Consider the following 24910-nt stretch of genomic DNA (forward strand, 5'->3'; position numbering starts at 1 on the left):
TCTTTTGCTGATGCTATTGAACGTGTACAAAAAGCTTCTGTCTGTACTTATCTATTTTTTTCCTTTATAGTTTGTTTTTCAATGAATACCTAATACGGCATGTGTACTTCTTACTAGACATAAAGACAGAAATAAATGTTTGCTCTGACAATTTGCTTGCTTTCACGTCTCTACCCACACTTCTGTAAGAAATTCTTTTGTAACACTTTAATTCTGAAATTACCGAACTTCCGGTGTCCTCCCGCTGACGCTTGCCAATAGACACACCCAGACATCTTATCTCTATATTATACACAAACATATTTTAATCACACGCAAACTGAACAGGAAGTCCCAACATTTTGCGCCACACAACTCTCCCTCCTGCTTGCACACGGATTTTCCTGCAGCTGTTGTGAATTATTAAATACTCTGCATTTAGATGTCAGATATTGCTGATGATTCTAAGACTGCACTTTACTGACAGCTGATATATAACACTCTACTGACTGTGTGTTTTACTGAGATCAGTGCTGAGATTTACAAAGGTTGAAAATGCAGAACTGGTTCAACATGTAATCGGGTATATAGGATATTTTTTTTATGCAAATCATACACATAATTCTATTTAAAAATGCATGAAACAGTCTGATGAACCAAACAGCAATTTCTTTAGACATGGTAGCATTATCTTTCATATTTACAAGTCCACTTAAAAAATACATAACCTATCACCTAAAACTAAAGTGGTAAACTTGTAGAAGGCTCCAAATGGATGTAGTTTATTTCACAGACTTTCTATAACCCCGCATTGTATAAAATGACAATCATAAATGGTTTAATCTCACCTCAATTTAATTAAATGTAAATAAAACTATACAAAATGCATTTTTTAAAATTTGCTTCAGATCACCAAACTTGGAATGAAAACAGGACATTGCTAGCACTTCAAAAAAAAAAACCTCGTAAGTCAATATACAGAATGTGTACATACAAAATAACGTGTAAATAAAAAAGTAATACTGACAACTTTGATGTTCCACATGTACAGATCCAGCAAATCCAGATGCTCCTGAATGCATCATTTACAGAAACAGATAAGTAATATTATGTTTTTTAGTGAAAATATGAAATTACCACAATTTTCTTTCGCTCTTTTGAAATCGTTGAAATCAATCGTTTTCTGCACTGAACTGCTACCATATAAACAAATGAATTTCATGCAGTTTTGATTAAAAACATTCTGTTAATCTCCTAAACTTCAAGTTCCCTGCTATCCTGAATATTTCAAATAATCTGATCTTAGTTCAAGCATTAATTCAAATACTGCGTCTCCTTGTCTGCAGAAGGGATCGACTCCCACTCTATCCCCAGCTGAATGCTTTAAATAAAACTGAATCAGAGTCAATGGGATCCTTCAAACACATCCACTGTCATCATCTCAGCCCTGAGGTGCTGAGGAGGTTTGTGTTGCAGCTTTAAGATTTCACCTGGCCTATACACCAGACAGGAAAATGCTGAGATACACAGAAAGGCCAATAAATTGCCAAAGTCCCTGGGTGCTATTCCCCTGAATGAGCCTCCAGGTCTGTAATCAGAACATTTCCATCTGATTCTGTTGCCTGAGAGTTGGTCTGTCTGTAATAAGCGCTGCCGAGCGAGGGGAAGCCGCGAAAGCGAGCCGGGTTTCTCTTGTACAGGAACCACATCGCCCCTGCCAGCAGAGCGAAGATCAATACTGCCACCACCACTGCAGCAGGGATGATGCCATGATGCAAACCTGCAAGAAGCATGATGTTTTAGATCAAGGTGAGACAACTCATGCACAGAACTCATAAAAAATCAAAAATTCTTTGGAAAATATTCTGAAAATAATGAACTCGGTATGATTAGCTTACATTGTTCCCTGTGTGCTGGTGTTTATTGGACTAACTCTAATAAATACATGTATATACTGTTTTCGAAGTTAGTTTTTATAACAATTTACCATTAATGTGTTCCACCTCCACCTTAGTGGCTACATCTGCAAAAGATGAAGCACACTGAAGCTTAGTACATTGCATCATAAATCATCTTTGGCATTCAGGACAGCTAACTGCATGCCAAAAATAAAAAAGAAATTATACATTGTGGCAAATCTCCAGTGGAATGTGTCCTTCAGAAACAGAGACACTAACAATCACAAGCACATTGTTAGTATACACAAAGTAGCATCCCTCAAAAGGTTTGTCTCTGTGATATTGGCAATTACAAACATTAATTTTCACGCTCAAGTACTGAAATGCTTATGCATCTAAAATTTACTTTTGTTCAGTAAATATTGTTATTGGTTTCGGTTTCCGTGTGCTAACCCAAAGATTATCATCCGTCCGCCGCTTTGGTAAACTTCACAAGGCGGCCTTGTCTACCTGAGACAGTTTTGCAGATGAAGCCGAGCTGCCCTCCGCATGTCGACAGACGCCACACGTCATCAATCACCCTGGTTGTAACACAGGTGTCTGCAGTGAGCTGCTTGGTGTCTGGGCCTTTATCTGCCCAGTTGGTGTAGTCCGTCGGTGAGCCATCAACCCAGGCCATTGAATCAGCTGGAAGCAAAGTTTCACAGTTAACATTAATTCATTTATCGTCATTCATTGGTTGAACGTGAGTCAGGAATTCTTACTATCAACGTTGAAGTACATCCCCAACCAAATAGTGCGGTGAAGGGACCCGGAAGAACGCAGCTGCTCCAGAACAAAGCGGTTCTCTGTCTCACTTTCAATGGTCAGGATGTCTGAGGTGTTGACTGCAGGGTGAGAGAGGGACAACTTCAATTATGAAGACGAGCTCAGGTTTCTGTTTTTATGCTTGATTAGACTTGGTGTTCTATGCAAGCAGGATAACAAGAGGTTGTTGTACCTATCAGAAAAATACTCAACATAATTTCTACACAAAACAGTGAGTTATACATATATTCCAATGACAAATCAAAGCAACACTTTACACTTTGTAAAAACAACAACAACAAAAAACCTGAGCGATCAGTTGTTAATCTGAATGTCAACCTTATTTATGTAACACTTTACATAAAGCACAGCAAATGTTAAACATAACAAAGAGCAGTAAAATATTAAAATAACAGACCATAAAACCACCATCTAAGAAGTCAATGAGACGAGACCAGGATTATTTTACTTTCTGTTTCATCAAGTCTAGACAACTTTAAATTCTGGCTTTACTGGTTCTGTGGTCCTTAGACTGTGTCTAAAATGTCAAACAAAACATTAAAAAGAAACGAAAACCAAATAAAGGTACAAAAGTTCTCACAAGGCACTTTAAAGAATCTGCATTTATTGTAGGGATCCTCCATTACTCATTTGACAAGTCCAAGAGTAGCAGACTTTGAAATAGAGCTGATCTAAGTTTGTCTATGTGCCACAAAAGCAGTTAAATGGCCTTATGCTGAACCAACACACACTGCAGCATGTAGTACTCAAACAAGTACAGCGTTAATACTTTGTAATCAAAGTCTTCTAAAAAAAAAAAAGCACAGTAAAAATTTACATTAGAGCCTGGAAAAGAACAAGATTTTGTAATGAAGTGTAGGAACTGTTAAATTGGGTAAATAGATCTGAATGTCATCAGCACAGCAGTGGATAGATTTATCACAGCTCTGAAGATTGAACCCAAATTTAACAAGTGAAATTTGTAATTGTATTGACCAACAGAAAATTGGCGTTTTGCATAATGCTTCTGAGCTAGGAACTAGCCAAGCCAGGCTAAAATAAGTCAAGCTGAGTGGATATTGATTAAATATTAAATACTATCGCTGTCAGACAGAACAGTCGTATGTGCAAAATTGCAGGTTTACAAATAACATTTGTTTTGCTTTTAAGTGTAATTTCAGTGTTAGTGGTTAAAGTTGAATACACTTTCTGATACTTGAATGATCTTCTTCTATAAAAATGCAGTTTCCTTGCAGCTGTTTGTGCATTAAAACCACAAACAGCAGAACTAGAATGACAAAAAAAGAGCTTTTTCCGTATTGTCATAAGGCATATTACTCATTGTCTTATGACTGAGTAATATGTCATAAGATCTAATCTGATCACAGTTGTTCATTCACAGGGCCTTGTATTATATTAATGTCCTATACAAAAACTTTTGATAACTAACAAACATTTTTTTTCTGGTTGCTACTGCTGAGTTTTAAAATTGTACTGTTCTGTCTGTCCAACACGATGTTGTATTTCAAATCAGCTCGAGCTTTGTCACATACAGAGGGGGGTAATTTAAATTTTATTTAGTGAAATATTTGAAATTTCTGTGGCTGCACCGATTAACAGTGAAACAAACAACTAAAGTCTCAACTTGTGAAAACGTACCTTTCTGTTTACAGCGGGTTCTTGACTCTTCAAATGTGAGTTTTTCAACCACCGGCTCAAAGTCGTAGCAGCCTCGTCCAAACTTCACCCAGGTGTGCGGACAGGACATCTCGTACGAGACAAATGGTTTACTGTCTGTGAGAAGAAGAGGTGAGAGTGGGATTTTATCCTTCTGATTATAAGTAGTGTTGAGTATTCAAGTTTTCATGCTTCATCGCAGAAATGGTACTGACTGGGCAGGGGAATGTGACACAGCGCTCCTGGCAACGGAGTCTCACAGTCTGCTCTCCGCCAGCCTCCGTTCACGTCAATGTACACACACTCTCCAGTCACAAAGTCGTCATCATCATCATCAGCTGCGTCCCAGTGTGTGTACACTGTGTCACTGCCGTCTGACCACTTGTAATTGATGCCACTCTGGAAGGATTCACAGTCACCAGCATGTTTGTCAGAAAGCTCCACAAGCAAAACAGGATTTTATTGAGATTTTCAAATCAGGTTTTGGTTTTTTCTCTACCAAGACATGTTTGTATTTAAGTTTATTTTTATCTTTATCTTTATTGTTTATGGCATAATAAGTAACATGGCAAAAGGCAGTGATATGATCAAAGAGCTATGGTTACTTCATCATTTCTGTATTAACAGTTCTGCAACCAGGAGAAAGAACAGAGAAGGTGATTTATGGGGAAAAACATTAACTCTCTCACTTCCTTTGTTTATTTCTCTCTTTTTCCAAAGTCAGCCCACAAAGGCTGAGCAATGACTAACTCCAAATGTTAATTCTCTGACTGTTAAGTGGGAAAGTACATGCCTGCATAATGTACACAAAGTACAACCCCTGAGATTCGCAAGAGACAAGAGAAACTATGAAAAACAAACTGAACAGAACACAGGCTGTGTTTAGCTGTGGCTCGATGTCCATTTATGGAATCGTTTGGGATTTCCCATAACACTTTGTAAATCAGATGAGTGGGTAACATTTTCTTATAGGAAGATTTAGTTTCAACCTATATATTTTTTTCCTTTAATTAAGTTTTCCTTGCTTGCACTCACCCACTCAGGCAATATTAAAACCTAATCATGGGTGTGGTACAGCAGAGTAAGTCAAAAGCAGAGTTGACACCGACTCATATCCACAGTGTCACACAGCAGACATTTACAATGCAAAGCAAAACAAAAGGTACATACGTCTTGACTGTACAGTCCAATCCAATGTGGGCCGTCCAATCTGTTGACAAGGACAGTAAGGAAAGCCTGGTGGTAGGCATCTGTAATGCTCACTAGCTCAGAATCATTTTCTATGCACATGTGCATCGCGTCGTACCAACTCATGTTGCCAGACACAACCTTGTAGGTGGTGCTCCTGTACTCAATATTGTCAGGAAGAGGGTGGTGATAGGAGTGGGTGGGGGGTTTGGATGTGTCTGCAACCAGAAAAAAAAACAAAAAACGGTATTTTGGACGCAGTGCAAAAACACTGGTAATATGTATCAGAATGATTATTTCACTGTGTTAATGTTTGGTACAAAGCATGTTCTAGGATATGTTTGGGATTTCAAGCACCGATTTGGAAAACTAAACATTGGCGTCATTACTGAAAGTCTGCCAGATGAAACTTGGGGCTTCCAAGGTAAAGTCTTGCTCACGTCTGGTTTTCAAATGTGCTATAAAGATCCTAACTTCCTACTATCTGTTATTAATTATACAGATCCTGGTAGCAGATACTGCATTAAGTCAAAGTAAAATAGTTTGGTTGAGGTTACATCAATGCTAGAATGAGTTGTAAACTGCAAATCTGTAAGGTCAAGAGGTCAAACAACAAAAGAAAAAAGCACAGAGAAACAACGACGGACTGACAAGAGGGAAATAAAAAAAAAACTTACCTTGAGGTTTTTGACAAACAAAGCCATACCCGCTCTCGCTGCACTTCTCATCGTACCATTTCCCAGTGAGGTGGAAATTGTGGTTGTTTGACAAAACGGTGCAGAGGGGTTCATCGGCAGCCCCACTGAGCCAGTCATCCTAGAATAGAATAGAATAGATAGCATTTATTGTCATTGAACAGAATTCAACGAAATTTCCATTGCAGCTCCCGTGCAAAAGGTCAAATATATACAGTATAAATAATAATAATCCTGCTAAGAGGTCAACACAAAGAGTCACAAAGCTATGGCCTCCTGACTTCCCAATACGTACAATCCACGTGTTATTACGTGTGCACATGCTCGTCTGTATTACATGCTAATTTGCTGAGTTTGATAAAAACATCACCAAACTCTGGGGCTTACAGTAAGATAACTCTTTGGTTCAACTGGAGACCAGTTGGTGTAGCTGACTGGTTTTCCATTGGTCCATTTCATTGTGTCCTCATCTCGCAGACCGATCCACACACCTACAGAGCTTCCCTGGAGCAGCATGGTAATGTAGGCTGTAGAAATCAGAAAAGTAAATAAGCAAATAAATAAAACAGACTTTGAGAAGAAAAATAAGGCCGCATTGATCGTTCAGGCTTCCTCTACCTTGTTCTATCTCATCTTCTATGGCAACCAGGGAGCCTTGAAACAAAGAGCAGATGGACTGGGCGTCTTTCCAACTCTTTCCTTCGTTTGGACTGCCAGGGAGGTGAAGCAGGAGGCACTGCCAATACAAATATTAATCCCACACAAAACAGTAAGACTAACCAGTACTCCAACAGCACTCAAAATCAAGTGGTCAGGACGCGAAGTTGAAAAGGTCAACGTTACAAAGATATTCCTGCTAACCCTCTTTGTTAATGTTTGAGAGGAAGCAATAACACATAACGTGGTAATGATGTAACTATAACAGACATATTTTCCTCTTTTAGCATTAAAGGGGTGAAGAGCAACAAAATCCACAACTTCCCCCTCCTTTTCAAAATGACTAACGCTGTATAATCTGAGTTTTTACTCATTGTAATTCCCACATGGGACTTTAGGGGAACATTTGATCTGAGCAAATGAAAAAACAAGTGCTATGACAAGAACCAGCTGGTTTACTGTATTCTCATGTTAACAACATCACTCAGAAATTGGAAACACAAACATCCTGCTTCAACCTTAAAGGCAGCTAAGAACCTGCCAATTGTTTCAGATCTGTGGGAGTGTAGTTCGTTTTTAGTTTTGTTATAGAAACAGTGGTAGAAAAAGGAAAGTCCCCATCCAATCCTGTGTAGAGCTTAGCCTTTCAAGGAATAATAAAAATGACTAGATTGTGAAATTATTTAAATTCCATCTTGTGTGCACAAAACGGCAGCAGATTCCACCATGTTATGACTTAATATGCAAAGATTAAGCCAAACCATAATAAAAGTGTACAAAAATAGGTGCACATGTTGATTCAAAAGTTACGCAAGAACGATTTAGAAAAATAAATAGACCGATAAGACTTTACCGGTCGCTCACTGTGGAGGAATTTTGGCACATTCCATTCACGGCATTGGTTGAGTCCTTTGGGATTCGCAGACATTTGTTTCTGCACAGCATTTCAATCAGGCTAAGGTCGGAGTCATCGCAGGACTTTGATTCATTTTGTTTTTGTTTCAACAGACATTTTGTAGCATATTTGCTACTGTGTTTGGGAGAATTTTGTCCTGGTTCATGACCAACATTCAACCAAGCATCAGCTGTCAGACAGATGTCCTCACTTGACCTCAGAGGATATAAACAACGGTAAAAACAACCTGATCTTTTTTAGACACTAACTGCACGAGCGCTAATTTGTACCTTGTGTCCGAAGTAGAGCCACTTCTCTGGACATGCTCCAATGTAGTGTGGCTCCTGGGGAGTCTCCACCACAGATACCGTCCTTCTCTTGCACACGTAGCCGTGAAGTTCGCTGCATTTCTTTACCGACCACTTCCCTGCAACATCCGAGTGAAATCTCACCACTGGCCACTGCCATTAAATATGAATGGGCATGTTTCATATGCCCGTGTTTACCTGTTGAAGACATGGAGAGACACGCCCAGCTTTTTTTGAGATCACTGTTTAAACCGCCATCAGCCCAGTTCTGAAAATCTATCTCCGTTTTGTCGCTCCACCTGGAGAAAAGAGAAAGAAATAGCACTGACATTGGTTCAACTAAAGAAAATCTTTACAGGATTGATTTTCTGATCTTAATCATGCTGTCAGAGACTTGTTTATTGAATCTGGGTTTTACCTCACTGCTTTTGACACAAGTAACTCCTAATAGTGTTTTTCATGGACATGAAGCACATCAGTCACCTGTTGGGATTCCTACACATAACTTTTCCAGACTTGACTTTCCTGAGTCCCCTGTCCCTAGAGTTCGCTTTAAAACACCAAACGTTACTGTGAATTGACAGGAGATGTTTTGTGTGCATGTCAGGACTGTAGGTTGTTTACATTTTTTCGGTGTTTGTATTATTTACTTCCTTGTTTATTCATTATCAGCCATAGTTTTCTGTCTGTCTTAGTTGTTGTTTATGGCGTACGCTAGATCACGTTTGTTGTTTATGACTTGTATTTAGTTATTCTTTATTCCTTTAAATGTGTATTTTGTCTGTTTTCCAGTTTGTTTACTCCTTGCTCCTCTTAGATAGCTCTCTTCTTTCAGCTGCATCCTGTTTCTAATTAGCACCGGTTCATTGTTTAGCAACCAAGTGCCCAGTATTTAACCCACTCTCTCTCAACTCTCCTTGCTTGTCTCTTTCGTTGTCTCATGCTACCCGGTTTCTGTTTGTTCCCTGGCTCCCTGGGTGTTCTTTTTAATAAACATCATTCCTCATCAAGTCCAAACCCATTAATCATGACAGTGCAGGCTTTAAATACGAAAGATGGGAAGCAGGAAGCAAGGAAGGAAATAAAGAAAGGAAGAATATATTGAAGGGAAAGGGAGGAGGGTAGACACAAAGAGAGACAGAAGGAAAGACACAATAAAGGAATGGAGGGAGGATACAAGAAAGCAAATCAGAACACAAGAAAGGAAGGACATGAGGAAATAAACAAAGAGGTCTTTAAGGTCTTATATTTATTGTCTTATTGGTGTAACATAGGAGGATGCAAGGAGAGATAGAAAGGAATGAAAGAAGTTGAGAAGGAAGAAAGGATAGAAGAATATTTATGTAATGGCGTAAGGAATAAAATGTAGGAATATGTGTATTTTTTCCTACCCAACCGAGACCTGGAGAAAAATACCGTACTAAATCTTGTGTTGCCACAGCGATGGTAAACAGCACTTCTCTACTTAGTTGTGAAATTTTAACACAGAAGTGATCCGTAAAATTTATAGGTTGTTTTTCTTCCCTTCCACTTGTTTTTTTTCTTTTAGCTGAGCTTCTCTCCTTGCTCAATAGTTGTCTTTCTTTGCCACTTTTCCAAGCAAGTTGATGTAGTTTTGTGCCCCTTGGTCTTCCCCTGCTTTCCTTCTTTCACACAAACTGTGATGCTGTGTTCAACTTGGCTCCAAAGTCAGAACTTGAATGTAGGAAAAATGCTACACTCAATCTGATTGCATGTTAATTGTGAGTCGGAAAACCTGGCTGGGAACGCTATCCGACGCAGTGCCAACTAGTATTCGCAACACAAGCTTATAACGATGTATTTATCTCAATTTCATGCATTCAATCACTGAGGGAACATGTTCACGGCAGAGGTCTGTATCACTTTGCATTCCTTTGGTTTAGTGCATTAAATAAGCTCACACAAAGGGTTCATTCTGCAACAAGCATATGGTTGTCTTTCTGCATATTAAATCAAAGCCCTCGGGAACATCCAGCTTTCCAACTTGAAAGTTCACCAGGCAGTGTGAACTTTCAAGTTGGAAAGTTCAGAATTTCAAGATGGGTCATTTTCAAGTTCCTATGTTGAAAATGTTGATCTCTGACTAATAAACAAAAGTATGGCAAGTCTCAGGAAAACTACTTGAAGGATCTTTATCAGTGGGAGTTAACATTTTGTCTTTCTAACAGGGTGACCAGCCTGACATATTACACAGATTTACAAATGTTTCAATTTCCAGCTAACAAAATACCAGAGGTGTGACTTGCTGTTGCTGTTTGGAGTGTTGGATTTTTTCTTGGAAACTATAACTCATTTCTAGCAATGATGTCTTCAGTTGAATGCATCTGACTTGAAACTGAGGCAGAAAATTGCTGACAACAGACCTATTACCACAAATACAAGCACACTAGCACCATTTATTCCTGCAACTTCGAGATGTTTGATTTGCCCACCTGCCATACTGAGCAAGCTCACATTCTAAGCAATCAAGTGCAGTTCACCTTCAAAACAAATACAAACTAGATCTCTGGCTACATGAAAAACAAAATTCCAATTTCTACACAGATTTCTGCATAAAATACATTCAACAGATTTAAATACTCACACACCTGACCTCCTCTCCAGGTGGGCCAAAGGAAAGGCCAATCCACCAGTCGGTGTGTCCCAGGGAGAACTGTGAAAGGAGCAGGGATTAGCAAAAACTTTACTTACACTCTACAATAGCAAGCCCTTCTCACACGCCTGAAAGATCACGGGCAGACATTCAGGCACACTCCATGGTCCCTGATTTACTTCTTTCACCACCCTGTTTTGTTTCCACTATCCCCTCATAAGCCTCAGCGCCACAAGAGGCGTCTTTAATCTGATCCAATAGGCTGCTGCCAACAGAAAGCTTTATTCTTACCCGTTCTGTGTTTGGGCACTCGAGCATTTAAGTGTCCGCATGTAAGAGCTCGTTGGTGTGTTTCTGAAAACACTGGAGCGCGCAAGAGAAACGAGTGTTATTGTCTGCACGCTTGTTGATTTTCCAATGAGAGCATGAACTGAATAATGGCTCGGTAGTGCCATTGAGTGCTGGCAAACCTCTCTGATTAGACAGAGGCTGACTGTGTTTGTTTTCGGAGAGATAAAGCATCAATGTTTGTTTAGATTATTGTTATTCGGCGATGAAAGACTGAATAGGTGTCGAATGCTGCTTTATTTTATTCACTTAGGAGAAATACTTTACACTTGCAAAGTGAACTACTTATTTTATGCTTTATTCCCACTCAAAATAAAAATAAAATGCTGACAAGGTATTGGAATATTGTACCATAACGAGTATAAATACAGTTTTAAAGATATTTACAAGTGGCACCTTGTCGATGCTAATCAGTCTGTGAACAAGACCAATGACAAACCCGTCGTAAGCGCTCCTTGATGAATTGCGACTCTTCCCTGGAGTGAATGGATAGCAGGTGGGCTCCCATCATCTGACAAGCCAAAGAGACTGCATGCCAGTTGTAGGGTTGATTAGCCAGCAAGTACTCGGCTCCTCGGTAAAACACCCAGGCCTGGCTCTCTGGGGAGCAAACACAGAGAGAAGATGTCTCCGAGGAACAAAATACAAGTGACAAATTAGTACACTATTATCATTGCTGATTAATTGATAATTGAAGGTCTTTACCTGATGACTGAAGGATTTACTAAAACTTACTTAAAACACTCTGAGGTCACCAGGTAGACTCTATTAAAGTAATACACAATATTTTTGATCGTTAACGCAATGACAAGACGAGCTCTGAAAAACCCTATTTTTCCCTTCCTCTTTCATTTCTTACCATTTTACTCAATGTACTCTCAAAAAAATCACAGACTTCCCTAGATGGTTTATTAATAAACTGAATTGTACTGAATGAACACAGCTCTACAATCTGATTGCCCACATTCGCTCTACTCTCTCTGGTCCTCTCTCCCAAGCTGTTCTTCCTACATCTGCCATCTCTGAACCTCTAACCTGTTCCCCTGTGATTTCAGCAGACGAAGTGCAAAACATAATCAGAAAGACAAAACCCTCCACCTTCCTAACATCACTGGTAAAAACCCACATCAGCACTATAAGTCCCCTGATCACCTTTGTTGTAAACCATTCTCTCCAATCTGGTCATGTCCCCTCCGTCTTAAAGAAAGACATAATCTCACCACTCCTCAAAAAAATCCATCCCATGCTCTCCCTCTTAGACGCCAAATAACTAGTCCATGCCTCTGTCTCCTCCAGAGTGAACTATTGCAACACACTTCTCATTGGGACTCCTAGCAAGAACCTGCAGAGGTTCTAGTATAACCCTGCAGCTAGGCCCCTGATGAGAGTGAACGGACATGACCATATTACGTCCGTCCTCCTCTCTCTCCACCAGCTTCCCATTTCCACCAGGATTGAATTAAAGATTTCCTTCCTCACACACCAATGCAACTATGGGTATGACCCACTTATCTCAAAGAACTGCTTAACCCATAAAACACAACTCGCTCAAACCTTCTCCACACACCCAAAACCAAACTGCTGCCTTCTCCCTGACACTCTGAGGGCACCACAATCCATTCAATAAAGGTTTTAAGACAATTCTTTGTAGCTAATTTTTGGTTCACTTCCTTACATATTTGTTTTAATCTCTTTATTTATTCATTTCTTAAATTATTTTTATCCATTGTAATTGCTTATTTTGTTTTTGTAGTGCTTGATATAAAGGCAATTATAAATAATATCTATTATTACTATTATTATTATTACCATCATCATATTTTATGAGATTATGGGGTTCATAAGTTTCTCAATTTTTCCTACTCCTTTTTGAGCATGTCAAGATTACTGTGGCACAAAAATATGCGTCTTTTGCATTCCTTGTTCTTGTGCATGATTTTATACTACTGGCATGTTCGAAATAAATAAATAGTCAAAAAATAGTCAAATCATCATTATTCTAACAATCTTTCTATTTATTGACATAGATTTCAGAAATGGGCTCCTTGAGGAATGCAAGTTGTTTTTCTACAAAGACGATGAATACATTGAAAAAAAACGTCACTGTGGTGGTGCAGAAATGTAGGTATCTCTGTTGGTCCTCTTCTATTTAAGCAAACAGAAACAAGAAAATCTAGATGCTGCATTAGTGTCTCTAAGTTAGTTTTCAGCTTACAGATCTGTTTTCCTATCTTACATCCGGATGCTCCAGAGTGACATCTAGTGGCAATCAATTGTGAAATTCATCTAAAGTTCCAAATAAAAATCTTTTTACTCACGTTCAGTGTACCAGTAAGGTTTCTTCAGCTTATCACCTGCAGTACGAAACAAAGTTTACTAAACCAGGCAGCACAGATGTGTGTTTATATATGATGCAAACGGTGTGGAGGGAAAAAGTGTGAGCATCTTTACCTCTGGACAGCTTGCAGATCCACTCATGTTTGGTGTCACAAGGCCGTGGCATCATGTTGTTAGTCAGGTCGCTGTACACAGCACAGTCCTTCCTGTCATCCTCCTCGTTCTTATCTTCAATGAAAGACGTCACTATCTGCACAAAGATTGGTCTGGCTGGTATAAAAGCTGTAAAAGTGTCCGTTTTCTACATAGTACAGCCCAGACAGGCTTTCTGCGAGCTGAGGCAAACATCTCTGTGTTCTTACTGGAGAGCCGTCGGACCACTCCCAGGCTCCAGGGTGGTCGGGGTCTCTCTTATTTAAACCAACCCAGAACCAGCGGCCCTCTGTTCTAAAAAATAATACACAAGGGAGAAAGAGAAAACAAGCACACAGAAATTTAAGGCTACATGAGACGGGTTTCCCTTTTGAAAAAAATTGCGCACATCAACATACAGTACTGCCTTCTATCTGAGAAGACATTCAAATGTCTCTGCAGAAACCTGAAAGCAACAAACCACAAAATGTGGGATTGTGACTCTTTCAGATCATTAGAATCCACAATAATTTGTCATTTTATAGCAATAAAATACCTTAATATTAATGCATAGTATTTTTTGTATAATTAAGTTGTCAACTTTGTTATGAAAGTTTAGAGACATTTTTTCTTATTTTTCTGTCTCATAAAATCCCTTAAAATTGAAAAAACACCCATTTGTGTATGTAAGTGTGTAGCACCCACCAAGGGGAAACTGCTTTTTCTGTGTTTCAAAGCTAGAGAAAATAAAAATGCATATTTTAATTCTCACAACAGTTCTGCAACACTGAGCCTCAAGGGGCAATACTAACCCTTCAAACATGGTGCTGAGCAGGTGCTTAACAAACACCTGCTCCTCATAGTGCTGGAAACTGGCCAGCTGAGCCCCGAGGGCTTGGCAGAAGAAGTCTGCTTCCACCCAGGAGCGCTTCATCAAGACTTTCTCATCGTGGAACACCTAGAAAAGCCACTTATCAGGTCAGTGGAGCTTAAACTGGTGAAAGGCCTAACATTATGTCACAGTGTTTTGATCATACTTTCTGGTATTGCCTTTAAAATGTGAAAAAAATATACATCCGAATACAACTCACTATCAAAGAGCATATTTACCACAACGACAAGAAAGTGCAAGTACATTGTATCCCTGAGATCGATGCAAATTCTGTACGTTTGTCCCCCGAAGCATTGCTATATTTTTATTACCCCGTTGACTTCCCCAAACACCTCCATAACAAAACCAACTTCTTACTCTTCAAACGTTTGTTTAAAAAATATCAACAACCTAATGGGCAATAAAAAATAACACACAGGGGGGCAAACTTTGCTTTTCACTTTAAAAGCAACATTTTTAAAATGACAATAGTATATCAGCCTTTTTGTGCCTGATTATTTCTAACATGCATTTAATGAATTTCCTTATTGAATACATGAAGGAGAGTCAGCATTTTGTAATCATATTAACTTATCTGGAAACTGATAAAATAACACTTTATGAAAATAAGTGCCAGCTACACTTACAGGTAAAAAAAAAAGTTGAATTTTATACCTTAAAACAGTGGAGCAGTCCAGAGTGTGATTCCCAGCCTGGAGGACAGGGGGCGTAAGCATCAATGTGGCGCTCTGGCAGGCCAGCATCACTGTGGCTGCTGCTCATCTTACACACCGACAAAGCCTTGTGGGATTTGCAGTCTTTCACCTCCCAGTGACCCAAAGCAGGACCGCCAGACATGACGACACAGCCACCAGCACTAACTGGATGAAAGGGAAAATAAATGAAGGATAAGGATTCACCGATATCTAAACCAGAGTTTTATTAACCAGTGGTTACCAGGTTGATGCTTGTTCCAGTTCGAGAAGGTGAGAGGCAGAGAGGAGCCGTTGTGAGGAAGCCACCTGTACTCCCCCTTCTTCTCCTGGTCCTTGAGGCCGATCCAATAGTTCATGCTGCTGTTGGTTCCATTCGCACTCAGCAAACTGTTGACAAAAGCCTGCTCAAACCTGCCGCAGTGAGGATGAGAGAAGAGAAAAGATGAGAAGAGGCTTGAGACAGACTTAACAAAAATTAGTTTTGTTAACATAAACCACCGGCTTAATGAATCACCTGTTCTCCACAGTGAGGAGAGAAGACATGCAGTAATATCCCAACGCCGCATCTTCAAACGTCTGCTCATGACTAGTTACTGTGTAACAGGAGTGACCGTGTCTCTTCCAACCCTAGAAGAATAATCAGAAATTTAAAAAAAAAAATCAAATAAATAACATAATTTCAAAATGTTTTGAAGAATATATTCACTAACAAATAATTACTTAAGTGATCACAGAGACAGGACAAACTGATACAGCTCAAGAACTTCTACCTCAGGAAGCTAATAGAAGATGCTAATTTCAGGTTTTTGAATTGCAACCAGGAGGAGAGTTTTTCTTGAAACACAAGAACCTACAACCATATTTTCTGATCTTGTATGTAGGTATGTGTGGGTAAACAGTTGATTCAATTCGTATCTATTCAGTCCAATTCAATTCCTCCTCTGTGCCTTTGTGTAATTTTGTGCAACAACATTATTTAAAAGTGTGAAGTGCAGAAGAGAGGCTGTTTAGAGAAGTGGTGTGAATTTTCCTATTTAACCCCCATAAAGCCTTAAACCGCAGTAGCCTTATGGGATCCAGAGTCTCACCCTCACATCTGCAAGAAGACACTTTCCTGAGCCTTAACTTTCCGCAACACAAACGACACAGAGAAAACAGAGTTTGGAGTACGTCAGGCAAGAATCAACAGACTGCTCATGCACGACAGTTGATATTGTGCCCTTAGGGTAATTATTTGGCCTCGTGTTCCTTCGAACCAAGTAGCCTGATGACTCAGGAGACTGATATTCTTGTAAACAGAGTCAGGGAGAACCGTGAATGCCAGACAATACGTCAGCGGGAGGGTGAATCAGCTCTTTGTGCTTCTGAAGGAGCAACTTGTTGGACTAAAAGTTGAGCTGTAACGGGTGTGAGGCTCTTTGTGGTGCGTGTCCCGGCACACAGTACAGCCAATCCACCTTGTACATAAATCCCCCACCCCCTTTTTTTTCCATAATAGATTGTTTTTACAATATACAGATTTTCTTGGAAATCTTTCTACTACATAAGAAATTCAAGGTTATATTTTTAGAAGGAAAATAAAAAGGAAAGAAAGAAATGAGGATAACTTTTTGCTTGAATTATTCTTTTTTGGGGGCGTTTTAACATCTTCTGTGAGCTTTGGAAGACATTCAGCAATTTAAGGGTGAATGTTGTGTAACCATGTAATGAACCATGTATCCTTCACCACTAATTTGAGCCCAGGTTACAGTGTGCCATCTATGACTCCACTTGTTTTGCTCCCAAACACACATCAGGTAACTACATGCTGAAGGGTAAGTTGTGCATTCAGGTTCCTACCGCAGGGCATCCTTCATCCCAGGTTCCTCTGTGCTGAACAGGACTCTGGCTTTCTCTTCTGCATACAGCAGGGTGTTGCTCATCGCATGGGGCCAAGAGCCAGTTACCTTTCTGTGACAGAGGGAAGACTTAAAATCTGACAAGGGGCAGCAGCAAACTGCATAGTTATGTCTTAAAACGCCGTGTCTTACCTTTGTCTCCATTGTGATGCAAAGTGTCGAATCTGTCAGGTTGAGCACAGGCTGATACTGGTCCCAGAGAGTCAGAGTTACTGGTGAACCATCTGACCACTCTACACCTGGCGATGGCCCCTGCTTCCGCAGACCAATCCAGACCTCTGTGACTTCCCTGGAATCTGCCGAACATGAGAAAACAAGGAAAATTCAAATACCAACAGTGATTCAACATGAACTGCGACAATATCAGACAATAAAATGGGCTTGTTAAGATCCAGGCGGAAGCTGGTGAGATACTTTGTATCTACATGGTCTGAAGGGCCACTCACTGTGGAAGAATAAAAACAAAAAAAACACAAAATATATCTTCACAAAGGACAATGACCCTAAACACACTGGCAAAATTGTTACCCGGTGGGATAAGGACAACAAAGGCATTGTTCTGGACTGGTCAACACAAATCCCTGTTCTCAGTCCCAAGACAGAAATTGAAAATGTGTGTGTAACAAACTATAACAAACTGTTGTGTGAAGCTGGTTGAAGGATCGCCACAGTGCTTGACCACAATCATACAGTTTTAATGGGAATTCTACCAAATAAGAAGGAAATGTATGGACGCTTTTGACTTTAAAAACAACAATAAAAATAAAAAACTCAGAAAATGTATGTTTTATTTCTGTTACATTTATCAAATACAATCATTTTAATAATCCTGACTAACTATTCCTGTTTAATTTGCTAACCAAACAGGATTTTTTAGCAAAAATAATAAATACAAAGTTGGAGTCTAATGATTAATTGATTAATTCATTATTTGCTAAATTATGTGGTTTTCTACCACAATTTGTATTTTGTATGACGATATATTTTATTTTTATATGTATAGTTATACGCTCTTTTTGAAACCAGAAATCTCTCCACGAGTGCTTTTTATTTTTAGTGCGTCGAAAACCTCCTCTCCAGAAACTACTCCGACATTTTTATTTTAGCTAATTATGATGCATGAGTAGCCATGACTTACAGTGCAGCTAAATATCTAGTAATTGTAAAAGTCAACCCTAATTTCTACATGCTTGACTTGATGAAGTCAAGCTTCCATGCAATTTTATGTTTACCCAATTTCCATAAACTTTTTATGGCTGACCACTATATTTTTGGAAAATGTCTTCATCTATGGTATTTTTCATTTCTATTATTGTTATTACTGAGTATATTTCATAAAGTAATAGCAATATTGTCACATTCAGAACAACTAAAAGCAGACAAAGTCTGCTAAATGTTTTTCAAAGGGTCCTTCATAAAGTTCAAAAGAGGTTTTGCTCAAGACAACCATTAAAATGACAAAAAAGTGAAAGATAATCATGATTCATTGGCTTTAGCCAGAGAACTTGAACATTTAGAAACACAAATGTTATCTGATAAAATACAGCAAGTCTGCTGTCTGACGCTCTTACAGTTAGCCAGCAGGTTAAGCAGCATCTCCGCCTCTGACAAGGAACGGAGACTGATGAGCTTTGCCCCCAGAGAGCCACAGGCTCGGGACGACTCCTTCCAGCTTCCAGAGTCTTTTTCCGCCAGCACATGGTAGCAAAAGCCATTATGAGGCCACCAGCCATCAGCGCACTCGGTATGGATGTACTGCCAGTTCTCTGAAAAACAGGAAGAACCAATATGTGCGAGAAATGAACCAAGACGAACAGAACAAGATGGACCAGAAAAACAGAAACACAGGGTTCGGTCAAAAGGTCCCTATCCAGCTGTACTGCACATGAGGAGGGACCTCGACTAAACCAAAAGCAACAACGCGTATAAAAGCATGCCTTAAAAGTTATCCCTGCTCTTAAGACTCGTACCTGCCAAGAGAAAAAGCAGGACACCTCCCACCCTCTTTAATGACTTGTGCCTGTCTCTTGTGATTTACCAGAATCTCACCTAGTGGCTCAACTATGCCGGTGTTGTTCGGTGTCTTCTTGCAGATGTAAGGCAGGGCGGACTCGCAGGAGAGACTCTGCCACTGGCCTCCATAGGCAGAGTTGTACACTCCGCAAGGCATGTTGGTCTCTAGCGGTCCAGCGGCCAGAGCTGAAGGACGGAGCAAAGGTTGAGCCAAATGTTATTCAACATAAAATTGGGAGGACAAGCAATTTGAGCAGCAGATTTTGTTCACAGATTTTCTTAAATAAGCAATACCTGTAGTAAAATTCACCAGTGACAAGGGAGCGCCATCGGACCATTTCCATCCATACCCGTCCTTAAGGTGGTTCAGTCCAATCCACACCATCGCACCAACATTTGCCAGTCGATCTAATTAAAACATAACCCCAGTAGGAGCTAAAACTGTTATGCAATAATATCTAATGTTACAATAAAAAACACCTAAACATCAGAAGTGAACATGAGTGCTTCAGCAAACGTTTCCTATGCGATGCCCACCTCGGATATACCTGTGCTCAGCCAGGCTGGTGATGCTCAACAGATTCCCTCCTTGAGCGAGGCAGGTGGACAGCGCCTGACTCCAGGTGAGGATGGTGTACAGGTTGAACTGGTAGCACGCGCTGAGCTCCTGGTTCGACTCCCAGAAATGATCACAACTGGAAGCTAAAAGTTGGTCGAGGCATAAATTAGACACTTAGTAGCTGAGTTAGAGTGACTGGTTCTCAGTTTTGTGCATTTCATCCTCAATTGTCTGTCACTGTCTTCACCTGTGTTTTGGTGCATAAGTGTTATTTCTTAAACTTTACTACTTCCTTTTGTGATCTGTCTAGTAGTTCATGGGTTGGCAAAGTCCAGTTCTCCTACGCTACTATGAATGACTTGTCATCAGGGCTCTGCAGAGTAGAACGAAATGCTGATAAGGGAATTCAGCCATTTGATTCAGCTGTGGTGGAGCAGAGATGAATCCAAAAGATGAATGTTGACAGCTCCAGAGGACTAGAGCTAGGCACCACTAGTCCAGTATATTCATTTTGAGTAATTTCCCATGTAGGCAATCTATTAGGCTCATTTTAACTCCTTGCTTCCTCACCCTTAAATCAAAGTTTGTCTATTTGTTTTAGACAAATAGACAAGCTGCCTATGACTCTGCTGCCTCTGTCCTGCTTGCCTTTGCGCAATTATCACAGTGTTTGTCAGCTGGACTCATGTTACCTTTAACTGGGCAGAAGCCCCATCTTTCAGACTGATCGTAGCGATCAGTAGTGGCACACCAGTGAAGATTATCCTCCCGGCCCTCAGTTGTACACTCAGCGTACCACTTGTTGTTGTAATTAAAAGGAAAAACACAAGAATATCCGTGTGCATTTCCCAAAAGAGTGTGGATTTCTACAAATGAAACATACTGAATTAGAAATGACATGGGCAGGATTTTGTATTTGCAGCATGATCAATAATTAATTCACCTTCATATGGATGTGAGCAGGGGCCTTCTTTGGGAGTGTTGTACCTTTTCCACTCGTGGTACATGTTCTTTCTTACCACCACCAAACGTCCGGAAACCGTCACCTTCCACTCTGACGCCCCATAGAGCATGTTCCCGTGGCAACGCCACCACAGCACTAGATAGGTAGCGTCGCACTCAAACATGCCCAACGGCTGCGTTGTGTCCGAAAGGTTAAGGCCCAGGCACATGCTGGTGCCTAAGTTGAAGAGTCGGTGCCTAGAGACCCACTTCCACAGCATGTGGCGTGTGGGACGCTCGCAATCGTCCAGCACCACATTGGAGCCGTTCACCGTCACGCAGCGCTTCAGCGTAACGCTCTCCAGGATGAAGAGACCTTTTCCTGGAGGGAGAGGGAGCAGAGATACTCACACGTTTGATTGTTGGGGAGAAATATGCAGCAGTACAACAGACGCCTCAAACGTCTGTCACCAAGACAGAAACATTTTTCACAAGAGAAATATAAAATTGTGAGCAAACAATTCCTCCACAAGTTACTGTGTAAATACATGCCAAAACCAGAAAAAAAGGGATGTGCGCTGATTATTTAAGGAAGTTAATGAAAGAATGTGGAGAAATTCTAACTTCCTTCATGTCATGACTGTATACCGAAGACTGGATGGTTCTAGATGGAAATAAATGTTTAACTTGTTTGTGTACTCAGAAATTATTGTTTTTAAAAGGAGCGTTCGGCAAGCAGAGGAAGGTATCAAATGTCTGCATGACCAAAACTATTTTCAGTGTTCAGACGTGCTTGCTCTACTTTCACTGGGAACAACTAGGATGCAGCAAAATACATTATACATAATTAAATATGTCCTGAAGTGGGATTTTATAGTGAATGAAAACAAAACTGCACATCGGAAATTCTCACACTTCACTGTCAAGTTGAAATAAACATTTCAGAAAGTCCATAAATTAGTGCCAAAACAGAGAAGAATCTGTGCAGTTGAAATCAACTTTGTGGAAGTGATGACCAAAAATGCAAAATATTTAACAACTCAAATAAAGGAATGGGATTTTTTTCCCCCACTATCTCAGAAAATTGTTTTTATTGCGCTTTGCAAATTAGAACTAAGCAATCATAGAAACCGATGTGATCTGGAGTTGTAGCACGCAAAGCAAAAAATGTGTCTCATTCAACTGTTTGGGGCTTCATTTGTCTTAATTTCTAAAGCACAGTGTATTTTTCTATAAGCACAGCTTGAGACTACATGATACCAGTTTACAAAAGCTGGTTGGGTATAATGTAACCGGATTTGGCCATGCAGACTGTTTTGTGCTGTTTCACTAAACTATAAGGGTTCTTCCTTTTAAGACGATTTTAAAGTAACAGTTTATGTGTCCTCAAAAACTTGCAGAAGCCCCGCAGAATTACTCAATTTTGCAGATGTGCAAGTTACAGATGTCATAATTGTCCTACGAAAGAAAAAAAATTAAATAAACGAGTGATGGTGTGCTTTTCTCTTTAGCAGCTTCAGATGGAAAAAAAAAGGTTGAAAATAATTTAAAGTGTCTGTCAGAGCTTAGAGCAGTTTTCCACTGCACCTAAATGAGCTCAGCTACTTTCATGCTTCTGCCTCAAATGTTGTTGTTTTTTTTCTTCTTCTTTTTGCATGAAACTCCTTCCACTTTGATTGAGAGGGAACAGAATTAGACCTGTTCTGCCAGGAAGTCCGAAGGCAGCTATTTTGGTTTTTGCTTTTTGACCTTTCATTCAATTTAGTAGTGACACAGTCCCCAATTCTGGTCTTCTGAGAACACAATCCTTTAGGTGTCACAGGTCAGTGGGTGTTAATGTTGACCCCGCCACAACATCTTTAAATCAGGCCGTACCTTGGCGAGTCATTTGAATCAGGTGTTTTGCAACAGGGAAACCTGGAGAGTTTGAGAATGATAGCCCACTCCTCAAACTTTCTCAAGCCAATAATGATTTCTGACTTTTAAATTCAAAGAAAGTGCATGAAAGTACATGCAGACAGCTAATGAATTCAAAGACTTACATTAGAACAAATTTCTGGTTCGTTTGGTACACTTTGTCACTAATGTAACAGAAGTAGTGATTTTATTTAGTACCGGACCGTTCCGATTAATGAGATATAGGTCAATCCCAACCTCTGGCTGATTAATCGTTGAATCTTTAGTTGCATCGCTAATACAATTACAATTTACCTGAGTAAAGTAACCAAATAACATTATAGGTTTTAATTATTCACAGGTCAAAAGTTTCCGCTTTTCCTGAGATGCATATCACATAATTTTTTCAAAGGATTTGTACGTTTTCATTAGTTTTCTTAGGCAAAAATTAAAGAAAGCTGTAAGACCGAGTTCCTTTAAATCACAGCTAAAAACCAACTTGCTCAGAGTTGCCTTTGATTAGTAGTAAGTTGAACATTGATGTGTACTTGCTTGGTGATTTTACAAAACGTAATGTTTATTGCATGTTTCATAATTGGTAACTGTGTGATGTTTTTGTGATGTAAAAGCACTTTGAACTGCCTTCTTACTGCAAATGTGCTACACAAATAAACTTGACTTGTTTGTTTGAAGCTGGAGCTTCTGTGGGTCTCATGACTGTAATCAAAGAGCCACTACAGAAAAGGAGGAAGGTCTAAAGACAGCGGTATTTTTAGTCACACACAACACAGCAGTGAGAACACACGTCCTACCCTACCTTAACATGAAGCAGCGCAGTTCTAAAATATTCTGCCTGCAATTAATCTGTGCCGCCTGGACTTACCGCGCAGGGCTGTGAAAGAAAGACAAGCGGTCTGCAGCTGGAGGATGGATAATAACTTACTGTAGTATTCAGCGAGCTGGTTTTTCCCCAGGACCTCATCGTCCTCCTCGCTGCTACACAGGGAGCTTCTCGACAACAACACCGTTAAATAAATAAGCGCCACAAGAGCAGCGACCGAGTCCATGCATCGACAGGAGCGCAGAAACATTTCGACAGATGGCTGAAATGTTGGAGAACCGAGCGTCTGCACATTCCGGGGCTCCGCGTATTTTCGGGCTCGCTGCTTTTCTTTTTTTTTTTTTTTTTTTTTCTCCCCCCCTCTTCTGTCTCTCCCTTCTAGAAAACTTTCTTCGGAGTGAAGTTTTTCTGCGGGGAACCAGCAGCGACGTCACGTCTGACGGAGGAGCTGCTGGGGCTGCCCGGGTCCGAGCGCTGCATTCCTGCCGCTCTGCTGTGTTTTCACTGGGACACGGCCAGTCGACTTTTTTTTTTTTTTTTTTACCAGAGGACTCCCAAAAGACAAAAAGTCCATAAATATAAGGCGAACGTACTGGGAACATCCGCCGATGTGTCCAAGACTTTTCTTTGGTGGTTTCCTAACAGCAGTACGGGGAACGCTCTGGAGGGGTTTGCAAAAATGGCACAGAGAAATTTTCTACAGGTTTCCCAAAGAGAACCATTCGTAACATCGAAAAGAAAAGGAAAGAACGGAATAAAATAATTTCTTTACATTTCTAAGATCTCTGAAGGTGTTATATGAGAAAATTTCAAGGATATTATTTGTGTAGACGCAATTCGGCAAAGTAAGGCAAAAAGGGGGACTCCCTTCTACATAACATTTTTATAACAAAATTATTTAAACTCAAGCTACAGAAAGTTGCATCATTTTTGCTCTTTGAGTTTCATGACACAAGCTTGTTCTCTAGACGGTTTCCTACAATTTACGAATTTTCAAACTTTTAAAGATGCACCTCTACCTGTGTACCTGCAGAGATTTGTGACATCACCACGCACCATGTTATGTTTTTAAAAATGTGATATACACAGTTTTAAAAGACATTAATTTTGCACTTTCATTAATCACAATGCTAGAGTTCAACACTCAGAGTTATTTATTAAGCTATATATAGCAGATATATACCAGGGTGTAACTTTGTGTTGCAAGTTGGTGCGGACGAAGAGGAGCGGGGGCCCGGGGGGCTTAGGGTGCTGATGCCCCCACAGTCACTGGAAGGCCTTTTCATTTTTAGTAGTGCTAAGAATAAAGCCAAAACTTACATGAGAATTTATTCAGTAAATTATGATATGATGCCTCTTTAATATAGCAAATAATAATGACGCAAAACCTTTTTTGGGTCTGGTTGGGGCAGTTGGTGAGTAGACTGACCATCGATGTTACTTTATTCTACAAAATGTGGCTTAAAGCTGAGACGCTGATGTTTGGATATGTAAAATGTACATTTTCTTCGCTAATAAAACTATAGTTTGGTTTCTCTCAGTTCTAGAAATAGGAGAGAACAAAGAGAATTTCTCTTTATAATGGCCCATAATTTAATTTTACTTAATAGGAGCCAGGATCTAAAATTTAACAAACTTT

At 39.9% G+C, this 24910-nt stretch overlaps 1 protein-coding gene across 1 annotated transcript; it reads right to left on the reverse strand.

Moving 5' to 3' along the window:
* Positions 1-283: 283 nt before the first annotated feature.
* On the reverse strand, positions 284-23811 carry pla2r1 (phospholipase A2 receptor 1). The gene is made up of 30 exons (XM_032560711.1): positions 23374-23811; positions 20536-20916; positions 20285-20458; positions 19571-19735; positions 19328-19441; positions 19070-19219; positions 18592-18786; positions 17153-17316; positions 16962-17072; positions 15637-15749; positions 15364-15533; positions 15082-15287; positions 14348-14493; positions 13766-13850; positions 13518-13653; positions 13385-13420; positions 11506-11666; positions 10714-10778; positions 8303-8403; positions 8087-8223; positions 6863-6980; positions 6632-6771; positions 6227-6365; positions 5532-5767; positions 4577-4760; positions 4344-4478; positions 2642-2764; positions 2388-2564; positions 1967-2002; positions 284-1759 (listed from the first exon to the last, which is right to left on the reverse strand). Exons 1-30 carry the CDS (start codon positions 23519-23521, stop codon positions 1542-1544), a joined length of 4464 nt encoding a protein of 1487 aa, XP_032416602.1. The 5' UTR covers positions 23522-23811; the 3' UTR covers positions 284-1541.
* Positions 23812-24910: the final 1099 nt, after the last annotated feature.

This window comes from Xiphophorus hellerii, chromosome 4 (assembly GCF_003331165.1).
Source record: "Xiphophorus hellerii strain 12219 chromosome 4, Xiphophorus_hellerii-4.1, whole genome shotgun sequence".
NCBI classification, from domain to species: Eukaryota; Metazoa; Chordata; class Actinopteri; order Cyprinodontiformes; family Poeciliidae; genus Xiphophorus; species Xiphophorus hellerii.